This window comes from Polyodon spathula, chromosome 2 (genome assembly GCF_017654505.1).
Source record: "Polyodon spathula isolate WHYD16114869_AA chromosome 2, ASM1765450v1, whole genome shotgun sequence".
In the NCBI taxonomy this organism is placed as follows: Eukaryota; Metazoa; Chordata; class Actinopteri; order Acipenseriformes; family Polyodontidae; genus Polyodon; species Polyodon spathula.
The window spans coordinates 92,660,538-92,686,839 of NC_054535.1; the positions used below are offsets into that span (position 1 = coordinate 92,660,538).

A 26,302-nucleotide genomic window follows, 5' to 3' on the forward strand; every position below is an offset into this window, starting at 1 on the left:
AATGGTTAGCAATATAATAATTACTTATAAAATTACAATTGTTTTGATGCAAATGTGAACATTTGCCATTCATCAAACATTTTTTATATTCGAGCAGTTCACATTGAAGACATTCTACAATGTATATATTCATCAAGGACACTGACATATTTGTGTAAATTGAAGCATTAAGTCCTTATTTAGTTTTTTAAATCTTTCTTTTTTTTTTTTTTTTTTTTGGTTTTGCAGGGGGAAAAGGACCAAAGACATTATTTATACCTTCGTATGGAGATGGAAAAAACCCCACTACCTAGACCAAACGATATTGTAATGACTCCACCAACAAACACCTACCAGCAAGAACCTATAACTCCACCAAGGGTTAACCATTCCGCTTTAAAGCCCAATCAAGTGGGTCAGGTCATATTGTATGGTGTTCCTATTGTTTCCTTGGTAATTGACGGCCAAGAGAGGCTATGTCTGGCACAGATCTCCAACACCCTTTTGAAGCACTACAGCTACAATGAGATCCACAACAGGAGGGTTGCACTGGGGATCACCTGTGTTCAGTGCACACCTGTACAGCTGGAAATCCTGCGGCGAGCCGGAGCCATGCCTATCTCCTCCAGGAGATGTGGCATGATAACCAAAAGGGAAGCAGAGAGACTTTGCAAGTCCTTTCTGGGTGAGAACTCACCCCCAAAGCTTCCAGATAACTTTGCATTTGACGTGTCTCATGAGTGCGCCTGGGGTTCTAGGGGAAACTTTATTCCAGCTCGATACAACAGCTCCAGGGCTAAATGCATCAAATGCTCTTATTGTAATATGTACTTTTCTCCCAATAAGTTCATTTTCCACTCCCACCGCACCCCAGAAGCTAAGTACACCCAGCCTGATGCTGCTAACTTCAATTCCTGGAGGCGTCACCTCAAACTGACTGATAAAACCCCACCTGATGACCTGGCCTTTGCATGGGAGGATGTGAAAGCCATGTTTAATGGGGGAAGTCGGAAGAGAGCCTTGCCCCAGGGGAACTGCTCTTCTCTCAGCCAGATGAAGGCTGTCAGTAGTGTACTCCCTCACATGATAACTCCTGATCTATCTCAGAAAAGGACCAGGTTTGAAGAGGATGAAGATGTTGAGGGAACAAGTCTGTCTTCTCAGAAAAACCCTCGCAGCTACCCAGTCATCCCAGTCCCAAGCAAGAGCTTTGGCATGCTGCAAAAGTTCCCTGCCACCTCTCTCTTCCCAAACCCTTACACCTTTCCGGCTTTCAGCCTGTGTCAGAAAAAAGATGACAGTGAACCTGCTAATGGGCAGAAACCAAGTGGACTATCAGGGCTTCTTTGGCCTGGGAGGAAGGATGCTTTCTACCCACCCTTTTGTATGTTTTGGCCACCACGGACCCCTGCCGGTATTTCGGTCCCAACCTACCTCCAACCTCAACCCAACGCACTCACCTCTCTTTCTGAAAACCCCACACTGAGGCAGGCTTTCCTTGACCTCTCGGACCAAAGCGAAGCAGCCAGCATGGCCAATTCCAGGAGTGGCTTGTTTGAAAATGAATGTACCCCGACAACTAATGACCTCAGGCCAGCGTCCGATGGGAGGCTAAAGCTCATGGACATGTCTTCATTCCAGGCCAGGAAACCGAGCTACCACTCAGCCTTCAGGCCTGTAGTTAAAGATGCAGAGAGCATCGCCAAGCTTCATGGTAACCTGGAGGAATTTGGCTCTGATAGGCACCTCTCCCCTGGGACCAGCTGCAGTTACCAGAGCGACAGTGGGGACAGTGATGAGGAGCAGGAGGTGGATGTGGAGACCAACAGACAGCAGGACGAAGAGGAAGAGGATTTCAGCAGTGGCCAGTGCACCCAGATCATAGTCCCTCCAGAAAACGGGGAGCAAAGGGCTAAAGAAAGAGTCCACTTCCCTGGCATCATAGCAGAAACCAACAATATAAAAACTGGCAGCACAGAGAATTCACCTGCTAATCTCAAAGACTCAAGAAGTCCTATTCATGCCTCATTGGAGGAGTGACCATTTTACAGGGAAATCCGCTACAATCCATTAATATAAATTGCCATACGTCTATCTTAAATTTACGTCGAATGCCGCTTTATGCTATATATTATATATATATATATAGTATATATATATATATATATATATATATATATACACACACACACATATAGTACAAACACACACACACACACACACACACACACACACACACACACATTCTAACTATTGGGTAAAGGTTTCCCTGCAGAAATGAAATATTCAGTGTTCTTTGATTTTCCCTAATAAGCCGAATCACGTATTGTTTAACAGCTACATTATATTTGTTTTTCTTTGTCATTTTTTCCTATTAGCCTTTTTAGTCTTTAACCTCTGGTAACACTGCATCAGCTGTGATTGCTGAAGAACTAGTAGCAGCTGTTTCTGTAACAGGAATGGTTCCTTCCATTTAATCTTGCCCTTGATTATTCTTTTTTTAATATGAGTAAATGGGAAAACTGAAAAAAAATGTTGCTTTTTCAAGTGCCTGTGGGGAAAAAAGTGAAAGAACGCAATTTCATCTAATTGCATTATAGGCTATCACAATGTGTTTTATTGGTTGTGTTTCAGGGTCACAAAAATAGAGGGAACACACAGACAGTTTTTACTACCAAAGAAAATGGAAGCTTTTCAGGTAAGTGTTTTCTTTTTAGATTTTGACATATTTTGTTTTCTCCAGTGTTTCATTATAAACAGATTTTCAAACAAATACAGAAATGATAATATTTTATTGTTCCTGTTACAGATGAAAATAAGGAACAGAACAACTTCTTCATTTCTGATACAGATACATCTGGAACAGAATTCTGGAGAGAAGCCCAAGGTTCTTCGTCTTCTGTTTCTGTTAGAAAAGAAAAAAACTAAATACAATAATAATAAGTATTGTAAATACATTTTTAAAAATCCTTTCAAGGTCTTTAAGGTTAAATGCATCAAAATAATAAAATACAGTAGTGGCAGAACATATGACCGTCACGTACTGTGTGTGAATTCTATTGGGACTCACAACAGTTCAAAAAGAATATCAGCTAACACAAATATGGCAATCAGTATTTGAATGGTATAACATGGAAATAATTGCATTTTCCTCCAAGAAACCTTCCATTAAAAAGATCACAGCTTATTGCTTTTAATATCTGTCAAAAATACATTTAAAGTGTTTTATGACATCTATGCCAACATTTATATCATCTACATGATAATGATCTCTTCACATAATGTATAATACATTTTTAAAATTACATGAAACAAATTAAATGAAACCACCTTTCCCTGATTGCTGTGTGTCTCTAAGGGCTAAGGGAGGACGTGATTAGAAGTTTTGATTCCAAAGTGTCTACTGCCGTGTCTTAAGGAGAGTTCTGTTTCTTGGGAGAAAGGAATCTAATTTTCCATTTATGTAATGCAAACTGCTTTGGCTTTGACTATTCATGGTTAATTGACTGTCAAACGAGGTTGTTATCCTCGGGCAATGTCTGCAAATTTGCCTGTCAAATGAGACAGAGAGAGGAAGAGAGCAAGAACACTGGGGTTTGAAATGAAGAATATGTGAGCGGCTTAGGGAGGGAGGCATGAAAAAAGAAAAGGGAGATTATATAAGTTGCAAATGAATTTCTTTGTTTGGGCCTTTTACTTAGTTTGTGTTTTGTAAAATTAGATATAGATATATAACTTGTACTTGTTCATTGTGGTCTATCAATGTTTATTTTACAATAATGTTTAATACCACTGAAATAATATAACTTTTTTAATAGCATAGTCATTTAAGTCCCAAAATGTGCCTATTGAAAAAGTGTTTCATTACATTTCAGTAATACTGTAATTGAATATATTTATAAAGATATATGATATATCTAGGCTATTGTTTCAATATATATTTTCCATACATTTCAGAGATAGAATTTGTATAAATATTTTTATGCCCACAATCTTCGTATCATTTATTATTTCAGTTGTATGCTAATCATTTCTTGTTTGTTTCGCACCGTAACCTTGCTTGGTTTTCTTCAGCAAGTGAAAGTCTGAGTTACAGTATATTGTAATAATAATAATAATAATAATAATAATATTTTGATTTAGGTGACCAGGGGCAAGAAACAACTCCACCTGTTTCACTAAAAAAAGATGTTGAAAATATGGAAAAAGGTATGCTTACTTAGTGTTTATAGATGCATTTATATGCTTTATTATTACATTGCATAGCAATATTCAAGAATTCAGTTTTTGATTTGTATATTTTGATACCACAACATTTTGATGATACAGTATATGGTCTCCCAATTAACTATAATTGAGATAAATGCAAACATTTTAAAATGGGATACTCATTCAGTGGCACTGTGTACTCTATTAATCTTAATGTGTAACATATTGCAATGCTTTTTTTATTCATAGACTCTCAAGTAGTGCCGTTTTCTATTCTGTCAACCTGTCATGTTTAGTATAATTACATTGTGCATTGTATTTCAGTGGATTTATTTCTTGTCATTTTTCAATTCCTTTCAACATAATTCTATTATTGTTGTATTTGTTTTATGTTTTGCAGAAGAACTCCAGAAAGTGCTTCTAGAACAGATAGATTTACGAAGAAGATTAGAGCAGGAGTTCCATGTGTTAAAGGGCACTGCTACGTTCCCTGTTTTCAGTAAGTAACCCTTTTTGTTACAGATGTAGATTTAGGGTGATCATATCGGTAAAGACGATTATAACAGCTGATAGTTCCATTGTAATATACAGAGACTTCATTCAGAACACTTTCATTTAACAGATACGAATATGCCTGCCTGCTGGTAATAGAAAATATCAATGTTATAGCGGGAAATGTCCATTATCCACCAAATATTCATATACCATTAAAAAAAAAAAAAGCCAAATACTATAATAATACCTCTCAATTACAAATAGTAGTTTAGATAATTACAAAGATGTTTGTATGGGTGTTTTTGTACAGAGCTGTAATCAGAGTCCCATGCGTTTATTTATTCAGTTCAATACTGCCTTTAACAGTAAGTAAGCAATGCCTCCTTAAATGAGCTGTGTTGAAGTCCAATGCCACTATGTGTGCACCTACGGTAACAGTGACATCTACTGGGAGGGCCAAGACTAGAGCATGCTGGCAGCATGAGTGCAGAGCCAATAAGCCCACTCCCTGTGAAAAAAGAATCAGTCCAATCAGCAACATTTAACATGGCAAAGATCTGAAACTAGCTTTACAACTATGAGTAGAAAATAGTTTAAAATATATAAACCATAGATAAAGACATCTAAAGATACAGCCTTGTAATTTAACAGGTCTTAGGAATCTTTTATTTCTTTTCTAGTCCAGTTCTTTGGTGGTTTGGTCTGCTGTGTTCATCTAAACAAATCCTTGTAATGAGTGCAGTATTTTCTATGCTCAACGTGTACAGTACATTGTCTGGTTTGTGGAAACTGTTTTATAGCTTAAATCTCTTTCTGAACAGATAACTTCCAGGACCAAATGAAGAGAGAGTTAGCCTACAGAGAAGAGATGGTTCAGCAATTACAAATGGTACGAGACATTAACATCCTGGGGTACAGAAAGCATTTTGTCAAAAACGCATTTGGCCAGCTTAATATTTGTTCAGTGTCATAACAAAACGATTCCAATACACACAACCATAAATGCTGGTATCTAGTCTGTAGAGTGGCAGCTAAACAGGCCATTCAAATGATTTTGAAACATTCCAGAACGTCCCCACTTCTGTTCTACAGGAATAGTCCTTAAAGAAACTGAAGTATAAATGCCTCGCTTATATATTTATTGAGAAACTGTTTTTATCCATCAATGCTTATGTCTACACAAACCCTCCAAAATGGTCATATTTTGCCCTGCTACTTTGAGGTATGACCTGTTCCTATTCACTCTCCATTATAATCCTCCAAAAATCTTGATTTCTAGGTGAAGAGAATAGGTTTTACTGTACATATTGGTTTAATGGTCTAGAATAATACAAGTGACCCCCCCCCCCCCCCCCCCCCCCCCCGTTCATCTTATTGAAACTGTTTAGTAGTTCATTAATTGCCTCAAAATCAATGAAAAAAACACAAAAAAACGCCACGAAATCATGAACATACACAACCAACTGACTGAGACAGTAGACCCTCCTAATAGATTAGCCCAGCAAGTAGCTTTAAGGTTGGAGATGGGGAAGACAGAGGGTTGTGAATGACTCAAACTCAAGGAAGGACAAGTTATTTGCTTATTTGTGTTTTCTGAGTGGATCAAATTAGATGACTTATTGTGTGTAGGATGGTGTCCTGCCTCCCAAACCTAAGGTACAAAACTTCATTATGTCTTTTGCTACAGATTCCTTATGCAAACTTGATACGGAAAGAAAAACTTGGCACACATCTCAACAAGTCCTAAAAGGTATGTAATCTAATGAAGGCATGCCATGGCAGAGTTGCTGGACAGCCATCGCACAATGAGTAGGGTATAGGGCTTCTAAACGTGGTCAGGAGAGAACTCATTCAAAAGGCCTGCAAGGAGGTTATGGTGGTGTATCCTGTCGCAAATGGCCATGTTTGGTCAAACCCCCCAAATAATGATTGTATACAGCTTGCTTAATATTAGTCTTTAAAAGTTACAGCAGTTTCCAATTTGTGGCAAACAAAAAAAAAATATATATATGCAGTTTCCATGTATAACAAATGCATGGCCAACCAGCAAAAATCATATATTTCGGAAAAATAATGTGTACTATAATGGAACAAAATATTTTTGTGTGTCAAATAATATTATAGTTTGTTGGTTAAATAAATGAAGAAGATTAAACACACAGTAAATGCATCCTGTGTTAATTATGTCTATAAATAGACATGTATGCATATTCAAATTAAATGTTTTAATGAAGTTGCACTATAAACTATAAGTCCTTATCAAGTCAAATCTTTAAAATGTAAAATTATTGACATATTATGCAAATCCAATGACACTGAGGTGGACAAAAATGGCATTGTTGGAATGATAAAAAAAAAATCTAAATGCCTTAAAACACTTATGTTGTTATTATAAATATCATCAGCTTACTTCTATTTTAAATTGTCAAATCTGTTTGACGATGTAAATATACACACATACACTCACACCCCATACTATTAATAATAACAATGAGAATTTCTGAAAATCTACCCTTATCTAAATGTTTGAAATTATTTCAATATTAATATGCTGTAGTGTATTATATTAATACCATTAAAAAACAAAACAAACAAACAAAAAAAAAAAAACTATACATGTATCAGCAATAACACATACAGTTTTTCTATGGTTGTCAATCTATTTCTTCATAGTTGTCCATATTTAGGAATTATGCTTTTTTTGCTTTTAGTGAAGTCCGTGCTCCCTCTTGTGGTCACAACTTACACAGCAGTTATTTAAAAATGCTGCATTCTGAAATAGCTATTAAGCAATACAAATAATACATTGAACAGATACAATACAATGCTAAATACAGAACCTGTCAATCATAGCTGTTGAGTTCAGTACATAAGCAAAGAGGGGGCACATTTCTGTAGGTATGGGCAAAATGTCTACTCTACAGGCAATAATGAGGATTCATTTCTGCAAAATGTTAACATTTTCCGACCAGTATTTTCAGCCTACTTCTGAACCAGCAGCATAAGGGAAACAGTGCAACCACAGTGCCTCCATCACACAACAAATTGTAATGAAATCTGAATTGCCATTCACAGCATGTCGCAGAGCCTTCATAAAGATTTGATTAGATATTATTAGATAGTCTTAGCCATTCAGGTAAAACAGTCATTATCCAACTGGTAGATATCTGCTAATGTCAGAAACTTAATCTCAAGCATCCAAGTACGAAGCTGTCAAATACTGTGTCAAATACGAAACAGTCTTCTGGGTCATGACAGAAAACAAACTCTCTGTAGCAGGCATGGTTATTGATCTTAGGGAGATTAATTGGAGCAACTTTTCATTTTCATGGCATGCTGTGTTTCTGCTTAATATTTTCAGTACAACTGTAAACGTGTCCCCTTGGTGTGCAACTTTATATTGTATTAAAAGTCTTTATATAAGCAATGCTTTTTTTATATATATAGTATATTATAATATATATATATATATATAATAATATATAATATCTATATTATATATAGATAATATATATATAATATATATATAAGATAAAACGTTTGACTTGGTCAAAACCTTCAATGTTTCTTTTTTTTCCGTATGATGGTGTCACGACTGCAGTTTTAAGTTACAGTGCAAAAAGTTATGTCACAGTGCTGATGTGTGTGTGTCATGTCTTTATAATGTAAATTAGTGTGTTTTACTCTTATACAATTTTGATATATATATATATATATAATATAGGGTACATGTTAGTCTCCAATTAAAGCTAAATCAGGTCTCTTCGAAGCACAGGAGTCCAAATTAAAAAAAGGTAAAGGCAACAAGGTAAAATCCAAATAAAGCTGAAGCACTAACGGATAACAACACTGAGACACTATGTTTTAAAAAAACAAAAAACAACTGTACTACTGAACCTCATCTTCTTTAATTTTAGCATCATGGGTGTATTAATGTATTATAAAAATAATAGATGGGCCTCTTCAGTGAGTTACAGGAAAATAATTCCATTCGGTCTTATAATTTATGACATCACAGAAACCCTACATGGAATTGGAAAAATCACAACCTCTGATGAAATTCCATGACAAACTACAATTTTATTTATTAGCTATAAAACCACTGCCACAACTGCCCATTGTATGGAATATATTTGGGGATGAAACTCCAGAAAACTGATACAGCACCAATGCTCCTAGTGAAGACAGTAATCCACATGAAAAAATTAAGTGCTACAGAAACAGTGGACACATAAGATTACATGAGGCACAGCTAAATGAAATAGAAGAAAACAAAAAGATGAAAAAATACTACTGTTAATTAATTAAGGAAATAAGTCCAGAAAACTTTTGAGGGAATTTTATGCCAGTGCAATAAGTTCAACTGACGACCAGTATTCAAGTCTCCAGTTTTTTAACACTGAAACCAAAAAATATTTGTCAAAATACCTTCCCGTTATAACAGCCTTTTACCTGCACCCACTCAGCGCTCCTCAGCAAATCGTGAACACTAGACCCTACCTGTACTCCTGTGAAAGATGGGTGTACATTTCCTCTGTGAAATGATGCCTAAACGAAGCAACAAAGCCAGTCTCTCACAACGCTGCTTGAGCAGTACAGCGGTGCACCTACTTTCAGAAGCCGGGCTGGCATCAAGGGAAATAATATTTGTAACCGGACATCGATCTGAAAGCAGTAAAACTTAAAATGAATTATTGAATACAAATTAAATGTTTTCTCCTTTGGGGCTATATAACACATAATAAAACTGTATTTTTTTATTTAAAAAGTGTTTTAATTATTTTTCGTTCCCCAAACAAAAATTAACTTTGAAATAAATGTTTTATAGGCGGTATAAACCACTTTGGGCCGTGCGGTTATCATGAAATATATGCACTTCTGGATGGCTTACCTGTGCTTTGTCACCAGGTTACTGTGTATATAGTTTGTTTTACAACACACTTTGCTATGCTCGTACCATGCTGTGATAAACGTTTATAGCTGAAATGTGCTACATGAATTTAAAAGGCTGTAATTACTGTCATTAATGTCTTCTGAATCAGGATCCTAAAAATACTCACATTTTCATAACAAGATCAAAAGTGATGTTATATAACTAGAAAAAAAAAAAAAAAAAATATATATATATATATATATATATATATATATATATATATATATATATATATATATATATATTATATATTTATTAAGTCGTGCGAGCTGACCTAATTTTTATACTCTAAGTTACTGTGTTGTGTGGAGGGTGTCTTTTTATTGTTAAAAGATATCTCATAAAGTTGAGCTGCTGAAAGTCTGCAAAAAGATTTCTGTAATAATAAGATACACCCTACACACAACATTGTAACATACTATAAATCACAAAAACAACAATCGTACTCACAAACTACTATTAAATATAAAAAGTGATCTTTTTTTTTAATGCATGTATTATGTTATATATTATACGTACAGGATGGCAACTGTACACAGGTTAAGATGTACTGGAATTTGGAAACATCCTTACCTTCAAAGTGATTGATTGATTTCTCATATGGTGTATAATTGGCATTATATGACTGGGGTCCCATGAGGACGCAGTAAAATGACAAGGTATTGTTGGGGTTAATCAAAGTATACACAAGCTCATTTCCTGTTTATACTGTATAGCATCAAGTATGCATGAGTCAGATAAGCATTGCCCCATTGCAGACAAATGGTATTGATGGGCTAAACAGCCTGCTCTTGTTCCCAACCTTTTCTTAAGGAGTAAGCAACTGGGTCCCTGAAAATATAGCGTTATACATCCCTGTGTGTTGCTACAACTGTTTAAATAACTTACCTGGAATTGTTCTTTTCATTGTTTACATCCTGACAATTTTTAACACTTAGAACTTTAAATTGTTTCAAAGACCTTTTCAAAATGTCTGCTCTAGTGCACTGGGATTTGAGTTATTTCCTCTAAATCACTGCAGGAAAAGCGATTTAAAAAAAAAATAGCATTGTTATTGATGCGTTACCTGTTTGATAGTGTGGGCAATAATCCTTACACTATCAGTGTACTAGAGCAGACATTTTGAAAAGAGCTTTGAAACAGACATTTAAACAGTTATAGCAACATATGGGGACGTGTAACACTATATTTGTTGGTACCTCACTACTTACTAATTAACCGTCTTTCTTCTGTAAAGAAAAATGTGGACTTTTGATCATGCCTTCCCTTTTATTCTCTTTACAGGAAGCTCTGTACCTGCTGCAGCTCATCTCCTGTAAGATACAATCATCCACCTCAGCGCTTCGGCCAATTCAGAGATCTGGAAGGAATCATACATTAACCCAGTACAGGGTTCTCAGCATCAGGAGCCAGGCCCGTGACCTCCTACCAATCCATGGACTTCAATGTAAAATAGCAGAGTAGAAAGGGTGTAACTGGTGCTGTAGGAATGAGAACACTGACTCATTGAAAACACTGTTGTTTGATGGCACTTTTTTTCAGCTGTGTATATTTTTCTCTAACAAATCCCAGCCCTCATGGGTCTATAACTGATTGTAAAATCTGGAAATGCTGTAGATATGAAGACATGCATTTAGTCCAACCAATAAAGCCTTGTTTATCTTTTTCAGACTGATATCTGTAAAATGAGACACTTTCATTTGTTTAAAGATCAGCTGAAATTGCAGTATTATTGAAGGGCATTCCATACTGTATGTACTGTTCGCCCTTCTCTGGTAGCCTGCCTGCTGTATAAATCAAATGAACCGTCCCCTGTCAGATACTTGGGGTGTAATTAAAAGCATTATGATGAACTGTTACCACAAATGTATTAAAATATGTTATTGTAGTTTCTTTACTATTTATGTGGATAAATAAAGTCTATAAAAAGGATTATAACAAGAGCAGGTTTTTTTTAGCATCTGTTGCGTCTATTTCAAATATATAAACAGCTGTGGAATGTTAGGTTACTGATGTAACTCGGGTAACCTGAAAGAGAAGACAACCAACAACAATACTTTTGGGATATGCCTACCACAGGTCAGGTGTTTACTGAGCATTTTATGTCAGAGCTGCCGATTGGCCCCTCCAGGGAGTGGCATCCTCAGTCCCGTCTACCAAGGGAAAAAATCACTCTGCAGAGATCACATTCTCTTTTGCATCGAACCCACGAATGCGAGTGATGCAACCTTGCAAGGTTTGTTGGTCATCTTTTCTTTCAGGGAACCAGGGTTAAACCCATAACCTGACGTTCCCTTTCAATTCAAAGAAGATCAACAACAATATTTTTGCAAAAGTATATCAAAGCCATTGCGAGGGACCATGAGAGGAGACAGCAGACAAGGGACGTCAAGCTACCACCAAACTAATGTTTGTGGTGTGAGTGTGCAAGGACCCTTGTGCCTAATGATGACATAGTGGAATCTATCACATGACTGGTGAATGTATGCGGAGTAGCCCAGCTAGCCACAGTACAAATAGCAGTCAATGAAGCTCCTCTAAAGAGGGCCCATGACGTAGCCACTCCTCTGTTAGAGTGGGCAGCCACCCGCCCAGGTTGAGGTAGACCGCCATTGGTATATGTAGTTGAGACTGTGTCCACAATCCAGTGGGACAGTCGCTGCTTTGAGAGGGCTTGACCCAGGGTCCTTTCACCATGACAGACAAAGAGCTGGTCAGACTGACGCAGTGCTCTCATCCTATCCATATAATCTCTCAATGCCCAAATTGGGCAGAGGGAACTTAATCTCCAATCCTCCTCCAAGGAAAAAGGAGGGGGATGGAAAGCCTCTACCGATTTGATTCAAGTGGAAAGCCAGTAACCACCTTACGGAGGAAAGCGGGATTTGTGCGTAACAATACCCTGTTTCCATCATCCCAAATACGCATACAGGCACTGTTCACTGACAGAGCCTGTAGCTCACTAACCTGCTTAGCGGAGATGATGGCTGCCACATACTAACAACTGCGTCTGACAGCTATAACTCAGGCAGATGATCCCGGTCAGGGGCCAGACCCACAGTTGGAGTCTGCCCGGTTCTGAGTGCCAAAGAGTGTCTCTCGTCTGACTGAGGAGATCCATGCATAGTGGGATTTCCCAGGGCTGGCCTTGTAGCAGCTGACAAAGGTTTAAGAATCAGATTCTCCTGGGCCATCTAGAGGCACAGAGGCACTGAGGGCACTGAGGGCATTGATGTAGGGGGCGTCTAAGCACTGAGCACCGAGGGCGCAGAAGCACAGAGGCGCCGAGGCTCTGGGGCACCAAGGGCGCCGAAGCACAGAGGCTCTGAGACACCGATGCACCAAGGGCAGTGATGCAGTGAGTGTCTAAGCACCGAGGACACCGAAGCACGAGGCTCTGGAGCACCGAGGGTACCGAAGCACTGAGGCACCATGGCTCTAATGCACTGAGGGCATCGATGCAGGTAGCGTCTAAGCACAGAAGCGGGTGAAGCACCAAGGCTCTGTGGCACCAAAGGCGCTAAGGCACCAAAGCACCGAGGCACCGAGCGTTTAAGCACAGAAGTCATCGAAGCACCGAGGCACAAGCACCAAGGGTACTGGGCTGGGTGTCTAGTCTGGACCACGTGCAGTAACACACCCAGAGCAGCGCGTAGCTTACAGCAGAGTGGAGCAGGACCTTCAGACAGTAAGAAGTAGAAAAAGAAAGAAAGACCCGATGCACTGAGGTGAGTGGGTCGATGTATCTGTGGAGTCTACTCGACAGCGGGGCTAGTAGAACCAGGCCCAGTGGAAGAAGCACATATTTTTTTTTGGTTTTTTGCTTTTTTTTTTAACTGCGAAGCAGTGAAGAATCACATATCTTATGACCATAAAAAAATTTATGTGTAAGGTCTTCAGATAGCTCTTTAAATTTTTCCCATATTGACTTATTGGTAATGACAGCACTATGCCTAACCCTTTTGTACTCTAAGAATGTTCACCTACAATCCAGCATAGTCTAGACTTTTCTAGAATTAGGTTCTGCATTATATTGAAATTTCTAGCACCTTGTAGACAATACTATCATAGCATCAAACAGTATGAATACTTTTGAATTAGCATTTTTTTAGTTTCGCAAAAAAAAAGCTGAAATAAATAATTGTAGACATTTATTTCTTGTAATATTTTTTCGTCATCCACAAATCAAAATAATTTTTATGCTTCAAAACTTATTTTTATGCTTTTTATGCTACAAAAGATTTTCCCTAAAATTCTTTGATTTTAAGAAATTTGTAGAAATTATACATTTTCATTGGGGTATGTAAACTGTTTATGCCATGGTCATCCACTTTTTCTACATAGTGCTGACTTTAATTTAGAATTTACAGCTGTGCCATGTGATTGTATGTTACTGATCTACTTGTTTATAAATGGAATTTATAATTAGTAGCAGGCTTTGGCCCTTTCTTAAAAAAATTAAAATTAGGTTTTGCACAAAAGCTTTGTAAATTGGACCAAACTGTTTCATGTACAGACAGTACTACATATACCTGGGACCTATTGGTTATGATATTTATGATACAAAGTACAATTGTTAATTAATTATTTTGCTTGGGTTTGGAGTTGAGGGTTGAGTTTTATAGTGCTTATGTAATAAGCTTGTTACAACAAATAAATTACCCAAGCGTTATGAACACCAAGGACAGTTCAAATTGAACAGCTTTGCACAAAACCACATGCATTGGTAATAACAATAACATTAATAAAAAAAAAAAACATATTTAAACTTTGCTAAGAAAAATATCAAATCTAACTTCAACCCATGAGAAGGTAAAACAATGTGTTATGTTAATGTGAAGTACACTTAGCAATAATCCTAATTTTTAACATTTTTATTTTGCTGGCAATACCCTTCTCTGTATTGGCAATGCACACCTATGCTTACTAATATAAAGACTATTTAGCTGCTTTATGTCAGGCATTTAGAACTGAAGAGCAGCCCTTGAATTAATTCTCCAAAAACACTCTGGGAACAATGGGATGGATTTTCCACCTTCCTGTATTAAGTTATGTTAAAAAGAACCCTTCATTTAAGATACATATCTCCATTTGAGGCACAGGCGTTATAAAAATGCCATTTACGAGCCACAGAAAAAATGTGAAAGAAGTGCAATTACTTAAAATATGATTATTCTGTCATTTTTGACCTTATAAAAAGAGCTAAGTCACGCCTTGTCATTACAGCACAGTGGAAATAGGGCCCTATATGATCTCCAGCAAAAAGATAAGAAAATGACTTTTAAAGGCTTGCTTATTGCCTACCCCTGCTCAAACCTTTACTGATGCAATGGAATCCGCAAGTTCTTTTCAGTCCTGCAATTGAATGCATATCTGTCAACAGAAGAAGCAGCTAGCTGATTAATGACAAAAAAGAAGCTGTTGAAGGTTGTGCAATGAATTGTTCGTGTGTATTGGTTCATATCTGTAGCAATGGTATAGTGCTACTGTATCAGGACAAACATTGTGAAATACTGTATATTAATGAATAAGTCATTTAGCAGATGCTTTTATCCAAGCACAACTTACAGAGTCTTGCGGGTGAACTATGCATCAACAACTGCCCCTGCAGGACCTCGGTTTTATGTCTCACTCGAAGGATGCTCCAAATACATTTTTGCTATTGCTAATGCTGTGGCCTGTTTGTGATTCTATTAGGTTTCTAAAGGCTAATACGTCTACAAACTTCAGATAAGTCTTGCAGTATAAGCCCCCGTTGCAAAATCAACACTAACTACATTCATTACTAACCAGTCTTTGACGCTGTGAAAACTCAATCTTTGTGAATCTTTCAGCATGCCTCAAGTACTTGTGGACATGGCCAGCATACCTTCAGGAGAATCTTACAGAAGTGGGTTAAAAAAAAAAAAAAAAAGTGTGTGTGTGTGTGTGTGTGTGTGTGTGTGAGAGAGAGAGAGAGAGAGAAAATGTCCCCACAAAGACAGTTACTCCTGAAAAAATTATGTTGTGGGGACGTCCCCACTTTGTAAAACACCTTTTTCTGAACTAAATATGCTTTAAAAAAGAAAAAAAAAACTAAAAGTGCCAAAATATTTAGTTTGTTGTCGACTTTCACCCTGTGTGGAGATTCGTCTGACTAGAGTTAGAAATAGTATTTAAAAATATAGTGAGAGTCAATGAGCAGTCCCCACAAGTATAGGAAAACATAACGTACATGTGTGTGTTATTATAAGTTTGGATTTAAAGTGAGTTTGATATTCACTGAACTGTTTGATTTATCACACTATATATGTTTCATGAATAATATCAAATTGTATTTCATTAATAAAAACAGGAATTAAAAAAAAAAGAAAAAATGATATAATTAAGTGAACAGTGCCCAATGCCCAACATTATGCATAATATCGGGATGACTTTTTCAAATATAATTTTTCTGTATAGTTTTCGGCCAGTGCCGTAGATTTCTCTGATAACATAAGAACATAAGAACATAAGAAAGTTTACAAACGAGAGGAGGCCATTCGGCCCATCTTGCTCGTTTGGTTGTTAGTAGCTTATTGATCCCAGAATCTCATCAAGCAGCTTCTTGAAGGATCCCAGGGTGTCAGCTTCAACAACATTACTGGGGAGTTAATTCCAGATCCTCACAATTCTCTGTGTAAAAAAGTGCCTCCTATTTTCTGTTCTGAATGCCCCTTTGTCTAATCTCCATTTGTGACCCCTGGTCCTTGTTTCTTTTTTCAGGCTGAAAAAGTCCTTTGGGTCGACACTGTCAATACCTTTTAGAATTTTGAATGCTTGAATTAGGTCGCCACGTAGTCTTCTTTGTTCAAGACTGAACAGATTCAATTCTTTTAGCCTGTCTGCATATGACATGCCTTTTAAGCCCGGGATAATTATGGTGGCTCTTCTTTGCACTCTTTCTAGAGCAGCAATATCTTTTTTATAGCGAGGTGACCAGAACTGCACACAATATTCAAGATGAGGTCTTACTAGTGCATTGTACAGTTTTAACATTACTTCCCTTGATTTAAATTCAACACTTTTCACAATGTATCCGAACATCTTGTTAGCCTTTTTTATAGTTTCCCCACATTGTCTAGATGAAGACATTTCTGAGTCAACAAAAACTCCTAGGTCTTTTCCTTCTCCAATTTCAGTATCTCCCATATGATATTTATAATGTACATTTTTATTTCCTGCATGCAGTACCTTACACTTTTCTCTATTAAATGTCATTTGCCATGTGTCTGCCCAGTTCTGAATCTTGTCTAGATCATTTTGAATGACCTTTGCTGCTACAACAGTGTTTGCCACTCCTCCTACTTTTGTGTCGTCTGCAAATTTAACAAGTTTGCTTACTATACCAGAATCTAAATCATTAATGTAGATTAGGAATAGCAGAGGACCTAATACTGATCCCTGTGGTACACCACTGGTTACCACACTCCATTCTGAGGTTTTTCCTCTCATCAGTACTTTCTGTTTTCTACATGTTAACCACTCCCTAATCCATGTACATGTGTTTCCTTGAATCCCAACTGCATTCAGTTTGTGAATTAATCTTTTGTGCGGGACTTTGTCAAAAGCTTTCTGGAAATCTAAATAAACCATGTCATATACTTGCAATTATCCATTATCGATGTTGCATCCTCAAAAAAATCAAGCAAGTTAGTTAGACACGATCTCCCTTTCCTAAAACCATGTTGACTGTCTCCCAGGACCCTGTTACCATATAGGTAATTTTCCATTTTGGATCTTATTATAGTTTCCATAAGTTTGCATATAATAGAAGTCAGGCTTACGCAGACAGGTCTCCATGTCCGGGTAGCGTGGACGCTCTTTAGCCCGTTGTCCATGGCTTTGCAGCAGCCCCGAAGTGAACAAACAGGACCTCTTTATACCCGATCGCTGGAACACACTTACCTGCTGATTATCCACAGCTGGCAATCACACACAGCAGGCAGGCTATCCCAGGAGCATCAGGTACTTCATTAAATTAATTACAACAATGTACACACTTATTTACAATATATACACACAAAACCCACTCTTCATGTGCAGGACTACAGGACTACAGTGTCATATTATTCAAAAGTTTATGATTTTAATTACAATTAATATTCAGAGAGGTTGGTGATAGATACAGACTTGGTTGCTACCTTAATTTAATTTAATTGGTATTTTCATATTTTCTGGTGCTATTAAATTAAACCTCTATACATAAGACACCACAAACACACAATCAGCATGTCCTAAATTGAAGCAAACTGTATGCTTCACCTCTGGAGAGTTTGATTTTATTACTCCATAGAAAATGGGAAATCACAAAGAGGCTACATTTATTTAATAGAATCCAGTGTGTTAATACTCTGTCAACAAGCCCTTGTTGAGATTTATGAAATACAATAATACAACAGTTATTTTAATGACATTCGTTTTCATAGGCTCAGGCAAAGACAGGCATCTTCTGTAGACGGACTTGAGGAAACCAAAGTGACAAAACTTGGCTTGAAGCGAAACGGCAGTGCCACGGTTTTAACATCGGAAATAAACTTTGCCATTCTTCTACATCCACAAGGTTGAAGAGAGGTCTTCAGAGAAGCCTCTCTCCATTGTGAAGCTGCCCAGTGATGCCCTGCTGGAAATTTAATTTATGACCGACATTATCCTGCCTGACACCTCAACCAAACTCTGACAGCAATCCTTTGCTTTGGTGACCTTTGAGCCGCTGAAGCTTCATTTAGGCTATAGACTTTTCCTTTCTTGATAAAACCTAACCAGACCACTTAACATGCCAGTTATCACATGCTCCCATATAATATTATTCCATTGACACAGAAAATAAGTTTCATATTCATGTATCTGTTGTAAACTGTTGAAAACAGTTACGGCTCACTACTACATTATGGCTGTAACACGCAAAAGATGTGACATGGTACATTTATTTAACTTTAGAGGCCACGAATATTTCATCTTACATTTGTCATTCCATGTGAGAATGTAGGGTTTATTTATGTATTTAAGGTGTATTGCAATAATACATAAGTAACAATTTACTTAAATGCGAGTCAGTGCATTTTACTTGGTAAACATAATAAAAAAATCACATAAACCTTTCAAACAATACCCCTTTCAATGACCAACACATCTGTGAGTCTTGCTTGGTGTTTCCTTGGTCTTGATATGGTTCTCAATATTTGCCATAACCTTTTATTTATTTGTTTTGTAAAATGTATTGTACAGTTGTGTATATCTTTGTAGATATTTAAATAAAACCCATTAAAAAAAAGTCAGACAGGTAATGAAAAAGTGATTAAATTAAAAAAAAAAAAAAATTCAAATCTGATTCGACAATTAATTTTGTAAAAGTGTATTCAATTTAAACTAGATAACTGCAGTGCATTTCAATTTACCAAATGTTTTAAATAAGTCCAAGTCACTAAACCACGGTATGCAAATGGCGTTTAATCACTTTTCATACTTTATCCACGCGTAGATTGTAAACATAGGTGGATGATATGTACACAATATTTGCACATGGCAAATCATTAAAAAATATATCCACAATAGTGTATATTACAGCTGCAGTCATTTGTGACCCTTTTTATAGTTAACGCTCTAGTCTACAGAGCCATATTTTAGAAAGAAAACAATAAAACAGCACAAACACTACACCCATAAAGAACGACATTCACTTTGGTACTGTGAAGTTAAAAAAAAACGCATAACGTGGCTGTAAACCCGCTGGAGAACATATTCATGAAAGACAAACCACCGTTTTGAAAATTACGTTTCGTTTTTCAGACCGAAACCAGCTTTGTCCTTCTCGAGGCACTGTCCCAGCTGATAGAAACACGTCACCGATAGCAAGACAGTGCCAGCATGGCGTTTACTCTCTATTCTCTAATCCAGGCAGCTATTTTGTGTGTAAATGCAGTTGCTGTCCTCCACGAAGAGAGGTTCCTCAGCAAAAGTAAGTGCATGTCCTAGTGTAGTGCTTGTTTGTTTTTTTTTGAGGATAATGACTCTCGCAGGTGCACACAGGCTTCATCATGGGTGTGTATCATCATCATCACATCGATATAGAGAACGGCCAACTTTTAGTCCTTGTTTTGTTACGCCTGAAAGTTGCATACAAATGCACAGTTGTCTGGATGGAATGCATATTTAAGCAAAAGCCTTGTAAATGTTTTTGGAAAATGTGTCAATGTACTATTTCTAGAACTGGTGTCAGTCTAAGGAAAAGCATACTTTTTTTCTGTCAAGCCTCACTATCAAGCCTACTACTGTATTGCATTAAATTGTTCGCAGATTTGCTCACTTTTCTCCAAAAAGTGATGAGGGTATGGCATGTAGTTGCTTAAAACGCTGCTAAGGATGTGGTAATAGCTTACAATTATGTCAGTGTGTTTTCATGCAGTACATATCGAGTATTCAGTGCAGTAAAAACGTGCATAGCGAACATTAAAGAAAAAGGTGTTCTTGTATACCTGTGCACATCAGTCTGACAATTATTGTATAGCCCCTGTTTATTTTCTTCCCATAAATACTTATTTCTGCTATTCAACAAAAGCAAAACTCATTAATTTAACAGCTAAAAAGAAACATCTGTGATTTTAAATTGTGTACATTCTCCCCTTTCTGAAAACTCTGAATTGCGGAAGTCTAGCACACACACACGTTTAAAAATGGGTACCTGTAAACCTCAAACCAAAACTATATACTCACATGTAAATATCCCTTTAATTCACAAACCCTCAGTCACACACACAGTAACAAGTGTGTGTGTGTGTGTGTGTGTGTGTGTATATATATATATATATATATATATATATAAATGTAATAATATATATATAATAAATATAAATATATATTATATTATCCTGTAGAGTCAACACACAAACAGATGAAAGTAAAATTGTTTTGGTAATAAATAAATAAATAAATACATACATAATTAGTCTCTTGGGCAGAGACAGACAGTGATAGACTTGAGCCCCTTTCATACTGGCACGTCTACCAGGGTCCTGACCCAGGTTCTGGCTACCCGGCTCACAATCCTGCTTAGTGTGAAACCACATACCTGGGTCCCAGCGACCCACCTCAAGATGTAGGTGGACAGGCATTGACCTGGGTTGAGGGGACAAAATGCATGACGGCCGTTCGTAAGCTGAGGAAATAACAAACAGCCACGCCTGCATGAAGGTTTCACTTCCACAAGGAACATTTCTGTTTATTCTGTTTAGCCATGTTTTTGTTGATTGAGACACATCATGAGCCAGATTGCTACAGGGATGAAGAAACATTTGCTCTAATCAACATTTGTGTCGACGATTTATTCCAGAGAAGCTTGGATTGAAGCGTCTGTAGTATGCTGCTTCCGGGGCATTGATATGCGCATTGTGTGCTTGTATATGTCACGCAGGTCAGCCCTGCTTTATCAAAAGCAGTGTGAAATCGCGTAGCTGACCCGAATGACACCAGGTCCTGATCCAGGTAGAGCATGTCAGTATGAAAGAGGCTTTAGTTATATTTTCAAAGGTATTTCATAGGGTTGCCGTCTATCGTGTTTGACCTGGACAGTCCGGGAATTGGCTTCTGTGTCTGGGTGGCAGGAATTGACAAGCTCGGATTCACAAATGTTCATTTTTTTAAACACCAACTTTACTTTAATATTTTCTTTGACATACATGAGTTGCTTAAAGTTAAAAACGAAATTGATCTGCGTGTGATTAAATACATAATGTTTAAGGCCTGGTTACACGGGCAAGTTGTCGACGGCAACAAGGGGGTGGCAGATGTTGCCTGCTTGTCACCTCGTTTGGCCCCCCCGCACATCCGGGAACATGGCGGCGAAATGTCTCCCACTTAGGACGGTGTTCTGTTTTTCAGGCAACACAAGGGCAACATTTTCAATACCAGCCAATCAAATTTGATAGTAGTGTCACATGATGATAAGGCTCCACCAGACAGCCTAGATGATACATTCTGATTCCTGCATTTCATCCAATTATATATAGTCTTTAGATGTGCAATACAGTGTGTATGTGGATAAGCAAATGTTGATGTCCATGATTACAATAACATATTTATGGATACAATTTTACAATAACCGTATTACAATATACTCCAGTTTTGATAGACCTAGACTGACTGGGAGATATGGCCTGGTTTGGTAGTGTGTAAGGTGCCAACCCTACCTGTGGCACACATTTTTTTTTAATTATTATATGGAACAAAACAAATGTATGAGTACAATAAATGGTAACAAATTTCTTCTGATCTGTTTTATCCCAGGATATATATTTGAACAACACCTCTATGTCATTTAATCCCTTTTTAATTTGTACAAGATACAGCTGTGACCAGAAGTTTTGCATCACCCTACAGAATTAACAAATGTTGAATGAAACCTGCTGAATAATGTTACATTAACATATTGAATTACATACCGCTTTGTAGTTTTCCATATAGTTAATGAAAAACTGATAAATTTAAAATGTGACCAAATCTAGGAGGCTTGGTGGTCCAATGGTTAAAGAAAGGGGCTTGTTCCCAGGAGGTTCCAGTTCAATCCCAGCTCAGCCACTGACTCAATGTGTGTGACCCTGAACAAGTCACCTAACCTCCTTGTGCTCCATCCTTCAAGAGAGGTCTTATAACAGTTGTGATGCATAGTTCACCCCCTAGTCTCTAAGACGCAGTGGATAAAAAACATCTGCTAAATGACTAATTCAGAATTATTAATAACATGAAATACTGTACTACTAATATGGCTTCCGGTAGACTTTTGCAATATCATTTTGCAGTTTCTTTGGTAACATGATGTTAAATAAAAGATTAAATTATGTTCATATACATCTTTTTTTATTTTATTATGTCTGAATCCTGAATTATTGTGTCTGAATTATAGGTAATGCAAAACTTTTGGTGATAGCTGTACATTTCCTTTTCTATAAAAACAAAACAAGTTTTTTTTAATGTTTTGGGTGGTATGTGTGAGGTCTTTCCCAGTTTGATTTATTATTATTATTATTATTATTATTATTATTATTATTATTATTATTATTATTATTAGTTTAACCCTATTTGAAAGAAGAAAAACATGTTTTGGTCAATCTTTCACTATATTCTCATTCAACAAGAGGCATTTCTGTAAAAATGTTGCAGAGCGATGCCAATGAGAATCATGCCTTGAAACAAAGTTGGATTTATTATCAATCAAGTTTTGCGTTGAACGAGCTAAAACCATTACATTTGCTTGTTTACATGATTCACTAAGATCTATAATTATTAAATTTGTTCTCCATCTTTTTAGTTGGCTGGGGAGCAGATCATGGAATTGGAGGATTTGGTGATGAACCAGGAATTAAATCACAACTTATGAACCTCGTTCGGTCTGTAAGGACAGTTATGAGAGGCAAGTTATCAATATGCCAATATCTTGGTATGAAATGAAAAGCATGTGTAAACATTTAATAGTATGCTGATATTGAACCAGTTGGAAGGTGTATAGTTGTTATTATTTATGTTCATATTGTTTTAAATATACATGTATCCATTTACAATTGAAATAAGTATGTCAGTAACACACATCCATCACTATAATGAAAACAGTTGATGACCATGTTGTACATTATCAACAGTTTGTACAAAATAGTATAGAATAAATGGCAATGCAGAAGAAACAGTTTAAAAATGTTTTCATAAATATACATACAGGATGTGTCACAATTTTGCATACATCTACTGAAGAGAAATGCTTGATCAGTTGTGATTAAATGTACTTTAGCTCAATGAATTATTCATTTCATAATTAGGGGTATATGATAGCGACTTCTCTATTTGAATGTGGCACTTAATCAGTTGTTAAGAAACTTGTTTTGGATATCTTTTAGCGCAGGCAATCGAGCGTATCACAGACTCAGCATATATGGAGCTGGCATATCTAGAAACATTGTTATTCAGTAATAATCTTAAGGTATAAGGAGACAACCTGTCTGTACATCCATATTTTATACTTACTTAATTGTGAGGATCCTTGATTCCGTCCATATACCACAAACATGTTTATCTAGAAAAACAGTTTTTCAGGCGCATTATGTAGGTCATGGTGATGTCCAGTGTTGTAGTTACAGTGGTTGCAGGGATGTACAGTATGTAAAATATCGAATTTAAAAGTCACCATAAAATGTAATTAGATTAATCATTATCACTATATTGATTAATCATTAATCAGTATAGAGGACACCAACATTTTTGCCACCAGCATTTCCTCCGTCGTCATCTTTTTTTTTTTTTTTTTTAAATATAAATATTAAAGGGAATATTTTGTTCTTTCTTTTCAGTACCCTTAATAATTGTGAACACTGTGGCTATTGTTTTGCTGCTGCTGTTTGGATAGATCAAGAGAGCAAGAAGAGGAGAAAGGCCAGCACCTTGGACTCCATTTAAAAACAAAAATCTGGAAACCTAAGGCTACTTTTTTTTGTAATAATTGTTTTGATATTGCTAGATATGTCTGATACAGTCAGCATCTCTTCTTCTGTAACCTTGTCCAGCCTTTTTATTTTAACATCGAGTGGGATCAGCAAGCCGTATATAACATTTTGTGAACCTGATTAAAATAAGTATTTGAAAAATAATAATATACAGTGCAGGATTTATTTTGTAAATTTTTCAGCAGTAACCAGCTCCTTTTTCTAGTAATCAATACTTTATAAACAAACCAAAACGAGCTTGGTAGTGGAACAGCTTGGTGAACAGTAAATAGCACGGAACATTCAAATAGCTTGGATAATAATAACCAACTTGAAAGTACCATTTGTTTTTTGTTTTTTTTTGTTTTTTTTAATGCTCCTGCAGAAATAAATTGTGCATTGTAATCCCACCGGTTTTGACACACTTTTTACAGCGCTGCTGTGGATAATTCATTCACATTGTTGTTTTTCTCATTTAAAATTTTGTTCATGGAGAAACGGCTTACTGTAGGACTTAAATATGGTGTCTGGCCCTTGGGCTAATAAAACATACTGAGAGCTTTAGATGAGTATTTTATCCTGTCAGATAAACGCAGAAGCTCTCCAGTCCCGAGGTGTTATGAGTTTGTCATGAAATGTCAAGTCTGGTATTATATTTTTATACCATTGTCAATATTTTCATTTTAAAGGCAGCAGCAAGCTATTTTCCATGAAAAACATTTTAAGTAAAAACATCACACTGAGCAAATCCCTTTTAGATTTGTGGTTAAGATTGAAAGCGCAAGTATAATGTTTTATTATGTTGTCGGATAGCTCTCAGGGATACCAGTTACTAAATACCTACACAAATTGAGTGCTTCTTGAGGGGATTATTTTTATTCACTTGAAAAATATGGATAGGGAATCTAACAACTTAAACAAGGAACTATCTCATTGTGTAAAAATGTTAAGAAGATATTCAGCCCCAAAAGAAAACGTGTGAAGCATTTTTTTCCCAGATAGTTTCTTACCATTCGCTGTGCTGCATTGGTTTTGTCCAATTTTCATTTCAGTTTTTGTATGGTTTTAATATAATGTGTCTCAAATTGTTCATGTTACATTGCATTAGTCTCATGCCATTAAGTATTACACAGCAGTTTGCAATTGCAGTTTGCTGGGATGTGTATTTTTAATATTAATTGTGAATAAATATTCAAGATAATGGCCTTATTCATGATATAGCCTTATATTAGAAGGTCACTGTATCAATATAATGTACTCTTTAGCAACTATAAATGTAACATGCATAATGATTTGATTAGGGTTGGCAGTACACCATTTTATGCTTGTGAAAGGTGAGGGACTGGGCCAGTAGGCACCTCAGTCCTGACTTCAGTAGATGAATGTTGTGTTAGAATCCCCTTGGAATACTGTATTTTTCCTCTATGGACAAATGCAGGCAGATTTGGGCAAAAGAAATGGGCAATTTGCCCGCATTAGAAAAGAGGATCTCCTGTATATAGTAAGAAGCCATGTCTCAATGCGACCAACTTTTCTCTGTACATTTAAACGTTTAGCTAGATTCTCGATACATTTAAACGCTTGTTTAAGCAATTGGAAATGCCGCCACACACAGCATAATGAATGACACAGAGACACAAATGTATGTTTGCTTCACATTGTATTAGTTTGAGTGCAACAGTGGTCTCTCATATAATTAGGCTTTCTACGTTTCTGTACTAATCGGTAAAGCTTGTTAAACGTCGAATTCCCCAAAAATATGAGTTCTATACGATAAACGTCGGTAATACCTATATTTTTTTATTTTCTTACCAAAAATAATCATTTTGCCTTAGGTACACGGTGACAGTTACTAGTTTTATTTGAAAATGGGGCGCAAGTGAAAAGCACTTAATGAATATTGTGCACAAATGGCAGCTGAAGGGCTCGTCTGCCTTGCCTTCCAGTGACTTGAGTCCAGCTGTGCTGAAGCAGGAGAGGGGTGGAGCGCAGACTCCGAATAAGTGTAAGTTAGTTCTGTTCAACTACCTAATGTTTTGTTCTGTGCATATTATTTTTACTCGTCAATTTATGCTATAAAAGTCTGTGTAATATGCTTTTATATGCTGCGTTTTCTATTGTTTATCTGAGACAATTTTTTAATTTGTGCAGGATCTTTACCTTTACAAGGTATAGGTCCGCTGTGACCAAACATTATTTCAAT

The 26,302-nt window shown here is 36.7% G+C and overlaps 2 protein-coding genes across 2 annotated transcripts; both read left to right on the forward strand.

Annotated features, from left to right (window-relative positions):
• The first annotated feature begins 238 nt into the window (after window positions 1–238).
• Window positions 239–11,425, forward strand: LOC121327181 (SKI family transcriptional corepressor 2-like). Its single transcript, XM_041271041.1, has 6 exons — window positions 239–1,990; window positions 4,123–4,188; window positions 4,589–4,687; window positions 5,505–5,572; window positions 6,371–6,433; window positions 10,901–11,425. Exons 1-5 carry the CDS (start codon window positions 265–267, stop codon window positions 6,428–6,430), a joined length of 2,019 nt encoding a protein of 672 aa, XP_041126975.1. The 5' UTR covers window positions 239–264; the 3' UTR covers window positions 6,431–6,433; window positions 10,901–11,425.
• An 8,038-nt stretch (window positions 11,426–19,463) lies between these two features.
• Window positions 19,464–25,300, forward strand: LOC121303867 (immediate early response 3-interacting protein 1). Its single transcript, XM_041234714.1, has 3 exons — window positions 19,464–19,592; window positions 22,938–23,039; window positions 23,968–25,300. The coding sequence occupies exons 1-3, from the start codon at window positions 19,502–19,504 to the stop codon at window positions 24,021–24,023; spliced, it is 249 nt and encodes an 82-aa protein (XP_041090648.1). The 5' UTR covers window positions 19,464–19,501; the 3' UTR covers window positions 24,024–25,300.
• The last annotated feature ends 1,002 nt before the right edge of the window (window positions 25,301–26,302 follow it).

What these genes read in the sequence shown, in the direction of transcription:
- LOC121303867 (XM_041234714.1), top strand. Translation starts at nt 19,502, where the DNA reads ATGGCGTTTACTCTCTATTCTCTAATCCAGGCAGCTATTTTGTGTGTA. An exon ending in AGAGAGGTTCCTCAGCAAAA is followed by an intron (nt 19,593 to 22,937) that starts GTAAGTGCATGT and finishes CCATCTTTTTAG; the next exon opens with TTGGCTGGGGAGCAGATCAT. An exon ending in TGTAAGGACAGTTATGAGAG is followed by an intron (nt 23,040 to 23,967) that starts GCAAGTTATCAA and finishes CTTTCTTTTCAG; the next exon opens with TACCCTTAATAATTGTGAAC.
- LOC121327181 (XM_041271041.1), top strand. Translation starts at nt 265, where the DNA reads ATGGAGATGGAAAAAACCCCACTACCTAGACCAAACGATATTGTAATG. An exon ending in TAATCTCAAAGACTCAAGAA is followed by an intron (nt 1,991 to 4,122) that starts GTCCTATTCATG and finishes ATTTTGATTTAG; the next exon opens with GTGACCAGGGGCAAGAAACA. An exon ending in TGTTGAAAATATGGAAAAAG is followed by an intron (nt 4,189 to 4,588) that starts GTATGCTTACTT and finishes TATGTTTTGCAG; the next exon opens with AAGAACTCCAGAAAGTGCTT.